This window comes from Lycium ferocissimum, chromosome 7 (assembly GCF_029784015.1).
Source record: "Lycium ferocissimum isolate CSIRO_LF1 chromosome 7, AGI_CSIRO_Lferr_CH_V1, whole genome shotgun sequence".
In the NCBI taxonomy this organism is placed as follows: Eukaryota; Viridiplantae; Streptophyta; class Magnoliopsida; order Solanales; family Solanaceae; genus Lycium; species Lycium ferocissimum.
In genome coordinates this window covers 3,912,703-3,921,375 of record NC_081348.1, presented here as the reverse complement: position 1 = coordinate 3,921,375, position 8,673 = coordinate 3,912,703, and the positions used below count along the sequence as shown (strand labels likewise).

Genomic DNA, 8,673 nt, shown 5'->3' with positions numbered 1-8,673 from the left:
AACTGGTTATTTCAAATAAAACCATTAATAGGCCAAATTTTGCAAAAATGACTCCAATTTCTTTAAATCATGAACTGATTATTTTAATTGTGGCCATTGCAAAATATTTATATATAAAAAATGATCAATTTGCAATAATTATCATTTAATTAATTAATTAGCCTAATTAAAACATTTATGGGCAATTATGCATATTTTTTGACAAATCATGCAATTATATATAAAAATTAGAGATTTAAAGGATTAAATGGTTAATTACTCAAATTACTTAAATTACTGAAACTTCATGGATTAAAAGAAATAAAGTATTTGCAAAATTTTGATTTCTTGACAATTTTAATAAAATTAAATGAATGATTATCTTCAAAATAAAAGACCCTTTCCTCTCTCTCTTTTTTTGTAATTAAATTTAATAAGCATCTCATAAAATATCATAAAAGTACCCATTGATTTCTAAATAAATCTATGATGCCCTGAAAATCCCCTTTGATCAATTTAAGGGAGTGAAATATTGACTTGGACAATTTATAAAAAAAATCAATTAAATCTTTCAAGATGCCCAGCTCATTTTATTTATTATTCAGGGACTCTGAGTGATTGAAATAAATTACGGGAGGCAAAAATTAGGTGTCAACAACTGCCCCTTCGATTTTCGGGGATGGCGGGACCATCCCTGAGCAACGAAATTTGATTAACCCTAATTTTTGACTGACTCGGCTCATTTTACCCTTTGTCTTTATGTAAATTTCAAATATGTTGCCGGACCCTGGTTTTTAGGTTTCCTACATATCTCAGGTTATATGAGAATTCAGGCCACTTGTAGTTCGACTCAACTAAAGACCTTCCAGTGATTTGGAAAAAACAATCCGAAGATCCCCAATATTATGATTATTTTTCTCCGGAAGACTGTTAGAATGTGACCGACTCTCGGGTCTTGAGTTCTCCTACATATCCCTGGTCTCTGGGAATCAGGTCACATGTAGTTCGACTTGCTGGAGAAGAATATATCCCTTATGCGGGAATACCTTTAGACTTCCTGGTGTGTATCCGACCGGTCGCGGTTTTTAGTGGAAAAAATAAAAACAAGACAAAGTTGTGGTTGAGCCTGAGATTGGATGGCTTCTAAATCCTGGCCGAAGAGCTTGAATCTCATGGACACCCTATCTTGACTGGTTGCGTAAGAATGGCCCACTTGGCTTGTTTGTATGAATAGCCCTCTTAGCTTATTTGTATGAATGGCCCTCTTGGTTGTTTGTATGACTGGCCCTCATGGCTTGTTTGTATGATTGGCCCCCTTGGCTGTTTGTATGAATGGCCCTCTTGGCTTGTTTGTACGAATGGCCCTCTTGGTTGTTTGTATGAATGGCCCTCTTGGCTTGTTTGTATGAATGGCCCTCTTAGCTATTTGTATGAATGGCCCTCTTGGCTTGTTTGTATGAATGGCCCTCTTGGCTTGTTTGTATGAATGACCCTCTTGGCAAAATAAATGAATGGCCCTCTTGGCAAAATAAATGAATGGCCCTTTTGGCATGCAGATGACAATTATGGCCCTTGTGGCTGGATAATCTTTCTTTCGTTCGTTGTATTGACTGTTGACCCTTGTGGTCGGATGTGCCCTTTGTGCTTGTCATGACCCTTTTGGCTGTACATATCTTTACGCTCATCAATTATGACCCTCTTGGCCTGATACATGTTTGATGTTCACTCTTTGTGTAACCCTCTTGGTCGGATTTGTCTTTACGCTCATTTGCTCTGTGACCCTTGCGGTCAGATGTGTCTTTATTACCCATTTTTGTCGTGGCCTTTTTGGTTTCTCTCCATCGGGCCGAGTTTTGCTTTCCGCCTTTGCTGTGAGTAAGCCGATTGGTGGTGTGTCTGCTGTCCTATTAAAGATAAACCTGCATCCATAGAAAAAATTGTGAGTTTCCTAGGAAGTTGATTAGCGTTGTTGTCTTCCTGCTTGGTGTCTCCTCCTGATGCTCCTTCGAGCCCTCTTGAGCTCGGTATTTTAGAGATGTTTTTGGGACGTAATTATGCTATATATATTTTTTGAAAATTTAGAGTAAAATATTTATTACACGCATGTTATTTTTTCCTTAAAGTAAATGTTTGTTTTGTTTTTATGTGTCATGACGTGTGTTTTCTTCGAACTAGGTCTTTCGGTTCTCCTCGGAGGCATGATTGCTGACTTTCGTACTGGTAGAATTTTTGACCTGGTTTCAGGACTTGTTCTGAATGGCCCTTGTGTTGTCTTGCTACTCCGGATTTTTTTAGGTCCCCTCAAAAATTCTGCCCCAGGGTATTGCTTTACTTTGTCCCTTCCCTTGTTGACTATTTCTCATAGGAATTTTTTATGTTCCCTCAAAATTCTGATTAATAAGGGTTGATCTTTGTCTCGATTCTTGTGTTGACCCTTACAAGCTTGATCTTGTTGACTTTTCCCGCCTTATTGTCTCTGTGGTTTTCTAGGGGTTTCTTGGTTTTTCTTTTGTGACTACCGAGCTCGAGAGCCTCTACGTATCCCGTCGCCACAGGAATTCAGGTCGAACGTAGTTCAGAATAAAATAATTGAGTTTTAGTTTTACTAATAAAGAAACCGGGTCCAGTATGGACTGCCTACGTATCCCACCGTGGGGAATTCAGGTCATTGCGTAATTCATTACATAGACGATTTGTTTTTCTCTTACTCTAGTATGATTACAAGCAAAAGGTACGATTACAAGGAAATAATAATGCGATTACAAGTAAGTGGAATCCAAAATGTAGTATCTCTTGAGTGCGTCTACATTGATGGCTTTGGGCCACTCTTGCCTGTCCATCTCGGCTAGCACTATGCCTCCTCCTGAGAGTACTTTCCTGACCATGTATGGTCCTTGCCAGTTTGGCCCGAATTTCCCTTTATATTCCTCTTAGTGAGGGAAGTCTCGCTTGAGTACGAGTTGTCCGATTTGGAAAGTCGAGTTCTGACCCGCTTGTTGAAGGCTCGAGACATCCTTTGTCTGTATAGTTGTCCGCGGCATACTGCCACCATTCTCTTTTCCTCTATCATGGCCAGTTGTTCATAACGATTTCTAACCCATTCTGCATCTTTCAGCTCTGCCTCTTCGATGATCCTGAGTGAAGGGATTTCCACTTCTACGGGTATGACCGCTTCTATACCGTAGACAAGGAGGTATGGGGTTGCCCCAGTGGAAGTTCGGGTTGTCATTCTGTATCCCAACAGAGCATAAGGCAGCTGCTCGTGCCAATTCTTGTAGTTGTCGACCATTTTTTCTCAAGATTCTTTTGATGTTCTTGTTGGCAGCCTCTACGGCTCCATTCATTTGTGGCCGATAGGCAGTAGAGTTTCTGGGAGTGATTTTGAATTGCTCATAGATATCTTTCATCAAATGGCTGTTCAGATTGACACCATTGTCTGTAATGATGGATTCCGACACACTGAAACAATATATCAGATTGTTTTTTACGAAGTCGGCCACGACTTTCTTGGTCACTGATTTGTGGGAAGTTGCTTCCACCCATTTAGTGAAGTAATCTATGGCAACTGAGATGAAGCGATGTCCGTTGGAGGCCGGAGGCTCGATAGGTCCTATGACATCCATCCCTCATGCCACGGAAGGCCAGGGGGAGTTTATTGTGTGTAATTCTATGGGGGGAACTTTGATCAGATCCCCGTGTATCTGCTTGATGGCATTTTTGCATGAATTTACAGGAGTCATTCTCCATGGTCATCCAATAATGTCCTGTCCTTAATATTTTCTTAGCAAGGATGAATCCATTCATGTGGGGTCTGCATGCCCCTGTGTGCACTTCTTTTAGCAGTTTTGTAGCCTCTTCGGCGTCCACACACCTGAGCAACCCGAGGTCAAGGATCCTTTTGTACAGCACTTCCTTGTTCAAGAAGAAACCATTGGCTAATCTCCTGATGGTCTTCTTTTGATTTGCTGAACTCTCTAGGGGATACTCTTCTTTATCCAGGTAGGCCTTAATGTCAGCATACCATAGTTGGCCATCTGGCTCGGCCTCGACATGAGCATAGTGAGCCTGTTCTTCTCACAGTGTCATCTCGAATGGATCAATGTGGATACTCTCAGGGTCTTTGGATCATAGACACTATTGTGGCCAATACGTCTACGAAATAATTCTGGGCCCTTAGAGTATGCCTGAAGTCAATACTCTTGAATCTTTAGCACAATCTTTGTACCAGATTCACATATGGGAGTATCTTATAATTTTTTATCGCCAATTTCCTTTTACTTGATTTATGAGCAAATCGGAGTCCCCGATTACCAACAACTCTTCTATGTTCATGTCCAATGCCATCCTGAGGCCGAGGATGCATGCTTCGTATTTCGCCATGTTGTTGGTACATCTGAAGTTGAGTTTTGCAGCCATTGGATAGTGTTGCCCTATTTTCGATATCAACGCCGCTCCAATGCCTGATCCTTTGTAGTTGACTGCTCCATCGAAGAATAGTCTCCAGCCCGAGTATTGTTCTGCAACCTTTTCTTCCATGGCCATCACTTCTTCGTCTGGGAAGAAAGCCCGTAATGGCTCCAGTTCATCATCTACGGGACTTCCTGCCAATAGATCCGCTAGGGATTGTCCTTTGATTGCCTTTTTGCTACGTACACGATGTCAAATTCGCTTAGTAACATTTGCCATTTAGCCAACTTTCCCACGGGCATTGGTTGCCGGAAAATGTATCTCAGCGGATCCATTCTGGATATGAGGTGAGTGGTAAACACGGATAGGTAGTGTCTCGATTTTTGGGCAATCCAAGTCAAAGCACAGCGGGTCTTTTCTACGAGCGTATACTGCCCTTTTAAGAAGTGAACTTCTTACTTAAATAGTAGATGGCACGTTCCTTTTTGCCCTTTTCATCATGCTGGGCGAGCATGCACCCGAAAGCTTTTTCTACTACCGATAGATACAGTAACAGAGGACTCTCTGGCCTGGGCGGTACCAAGACGGGAGGATTGGAAAGGTATCTCTTGATTCTGTCAAATGCCTCTTGACATTCCTCTGTCCAATTTGTTGGAGCGTCCTTCTTAAGAAACTTAAGGATTAGTTCCATAATCATAGTTGACTGGGCTATGAATCGTCAATGTAGTTCAACCTTCTGTGAAGCTCATGACTTCTTTCTTGATTTTGGGAGGTGGTAGCTCCTAAATTGCTTTAATCTTGGTAGGGTGTAGTTCAATACCCCTACGACTAACTGTGAATCCTAGCAATTTACCTGCAGTCACTCTAAATGCGCACTTTGCAAGATTTAACTTTAGATTGAATTTGCGAAGTCTGTTAAAGAACTTACGCAAATGCACAGTATGCTCCGAGCTTTCCCTTGATTTTATGATGACATCGTCCATATGGACTTCAATCTCTCGATGTATCATATCATGGAACAAGGTAGTCATAACTCTCATGCACGTGGTGCCGACATTTTTTAGGCCAAACGACATCACCCAGTAATGGTAGACTCCCCAAGGAGTGATAAAGGTTGTCTTTTTAGCGTCTTCTTCGCTCATGAGTATTTGATGGTACCCAGCGAAACAATCCACAAATGACTGCAGCTCATGCTTGGCGCAGCTGTCTATTAGAGTGTGGACGTTTGTTTAGGAGTGAAAAGTTGTCTTTTGGACTGGCTCAGTTGAGATCACGGTAGTCCACACAGATTCGAATCTTTCTGTCCTTTTTGGGCACTGGCACTATGTTGGCCACCCAAGTGGGGTAGGACGTCACCTCCATGTTATATCCCGTATTTTGTATATTGGGACAATCCGAGCTAACCATGACAAGTTAAGGACAAGACTATTCCGGGATATGAGGTAGAGACTTTTGACCTCCGATTTTGTTTAAAGGCATATGTTGCTTATGATTTTATTGGTATGAAATATTAAGGAAAATTTGGGATTAAAAGTGAATTAAAGGAAGTTAATATTTCATGAACAAAAGGGCCAAGTGGCCGTGCAATGTGGTGTGGGCCATGGTCCACATGGATGAATAATATATGTAAATGGAAGATGACAAATGAATTATATTCATCATCTTTTCACCTTAAGAAGCTTAGAGAACCTTGGAGAAAAAAAGAAGCCATATTCGGCCATAGCTAGCCAAACTTGAGGTCCAAAAATCTTGATCAAAAAAATATTTTCTTCTAGCAATTCAACCAATTGGAAGGTCCTTGTTAACGTGGAGTAGTTGTTGGAGTCAACAAACCATTCGTTTCTACCATTTACAACCCTAGCCAAGTTGTGGAGTTAAGTGGAAAAGGTAAGGTTTAATCTTCTTTTTATATGTTATGGATGGCGTAAGGTTTAATCTTCTTTTTATATGTTATGGGTGGTTTGTGTATGTTGTAGAGTGTACAAATGGATGAAAATCATGAAATTTGTGTGTTGGGGTGGTGGCGAATATGGGTCATTTTTTATATGGCAAGGAATGAACTAATTTTATTTAGTATTTTTGGTTGTTGTTGTTGTGGATTCTATGATGATAATGAAAGTTTAATGATTCAAGTTGAAGTTGCAATTGTTGTGGGCTGTTTTTGAAGCCAACGTGATTTGAATGTAGTTTTTATATTTATGAGAATGATATTGTTAACGTGTGGATTGTTGGTGTAATTCATGAATTTGGGAGAGAGGAATGTGTTGTTGTTGTTCTTGTCGGGTTTGGGGAGGTTTCGGGTGGAGTGGTGTTTTGGTTGGGTTGTTTTGAATATTGTGCGGATTGTTTGAAGTGTTCTTGAATCTTGTTTGAATGGTTTCGGATTAGTACTTGAATATGTGAGCATTGGTGTTGGCTTGATTGTATGTGGTTGATTCGAATGTAAATGGAATGTTGTCGAATTATGTAGAAGGGAGTTACTAACGTTAGAATGCGTTTTGAATTAATTGTTGATGTTGTTAATATGGTTGTTGGTATTGTTGTTGATGATTTGGCCGAGTTGAATTCTCGGGGTTGTTGAATTTATAGGGGAAGTGCTTTTCGAATTTGTAGATAAAGTGCTAGTTTGGGATTGGACTCTAAGTGCCTATAACTAATGTTAGTATCTAATGACGTTATTGTAGATCTTGGGAAGCCCGAGACTTAAGTTCGGATTAGCATAGGAAGCGGACGAGGTATGTAAAGCCTATTCTTTCTTTCTTTTGGCATGTCTTAGTTGTAAGTAAGCTATGATACGAACCTTGGGGTAATTCTATTCTTAAGATCCGAGCATGTCTACGATTCTTATTCACTTCTTGATGTTGGCATTCTTGATATAGTCGAACTATGGTCTTTATGTCTTTTGCATGATTGGATTTCAAATGTTGTATAAAGAGTTTTGTTCCTAAAGGATTCTATGTCAAAAAAGGTCCCTAACTTTCATAGACGGGCTCGGATCGCCTCGATACGTTCGTAGAAGATTCTATAACGAATAATGTCTCTAACTTTCATAGGCGGGCTCGGATTGGTTTGATACTTGTCCGTGGTCCCCGAGATTTCCCTTTGTATAGTTTTAACTCCTTTTTGAAAGAACTTACATGACTATCGTCTTAACCCCCGAGCGTTGATTACTTATTTATCTATTGAGTCTATAATGATGATTTTATATGCATATGGTTGCTCACGACTCTGCTCGTGCATACTGTTGTTACATCTTTCGCCGAGTCCCGGGCCGGTTATGTCATCATGCGCACTATGTTATATTTCGGAGTATGATGTGTTATGGTTCACCGAGTCCCTCGCTAGAGGGCTGGGTACCGTATATATATTCTGGTGTTATGATGTGTTATGGCGTTATGATGTGTTATGGAGATATCTTTGGGTTACGGAGATATGAAATCTTCTGGAGTATGATATGTATGGCGCCAAAGACGGGGTGGAGACCATGTTCCCTGAGCCCCATGCATGATTTGTGTTTCAAAAGTAAATATTTTGGTATTTTGGATATTGTACTTATTTCTTTGTACTTCTTTCCGGTCATGATCCTGTTCTTGTATTTCATGCTTTGCATACTCGCACATATTCCGTCACCGACTTCTTTCGGGGGGGCTGCGTTTCATGCCCGCAGTACGTACGCCCATTTTGGTGATCCGCTTGACTTAGGACACCTACTTTTGCTGTCTTGGAGTGCTCCTTTGTTCCGGAGCCTATATTTTGGTACAGACTCTTCCGTTGCATATGTATATGTTTATTCAGGGGTATGGCGGGGTCCTGTCCCGTCATATGATTCTGTTGTTACTCTTAGAGATCTGTAGACATATATGTGAGTTGTGAATATTACTGTTCAGTTGTGTTCGTATGTTTTATGTTTTGGGCGGTCACACTCGCCGTGGCGTACCTTATCGGCTCGCGTATATATATGTTTTGAGATGTTGTGCCTTATGATAGCCTTGCTGGCTTCTGTGATATATATTTGTATATGCGACAGTTTGGGACTACGTCTGACCTTTGTATTTGTACCCGTTGTTTGTATGCTGATTTTGATTAATGGGTGTGTACGAGTGTCCAGCTCGGGCACTAGTCACGGCCTACGGGGTTGGGTCGTGACAGAAGTGGTATCAGAGCGGTTCGTCCTCGGAATGCCTACAGACCGTGTCTAGTAGAGTCTTGTTTATCGGTGTGTTGTGCACCGCATCTATAAACGAGAAGCTACAGGACATTTAGGATGTTATCTTTCCTTCTTACTCT

General features: G+C 40.8%; 1 protein-coding gene across 1 annotated transcript; it reads right to left on the bottom strand.

Moving 5' to 3' along the window:
• Positions 1–2,830: 2,830 nt before the first annotated feature.
• LOC132061868 (uncharacterized) lies at positions 2,831–3,268 on the bottom strand. Its single transcript, XM_059454555.1, has one exon. The coding sequence runs from the start codon at positions 3,266–3,268 to the stop codon at positions 2,831–2,833; it is 438 nt and encodes a 145-aa protein (XP_059310538.1).
• Positions 3,269–8,673: the final 5,405 nt, after the last annotated feature.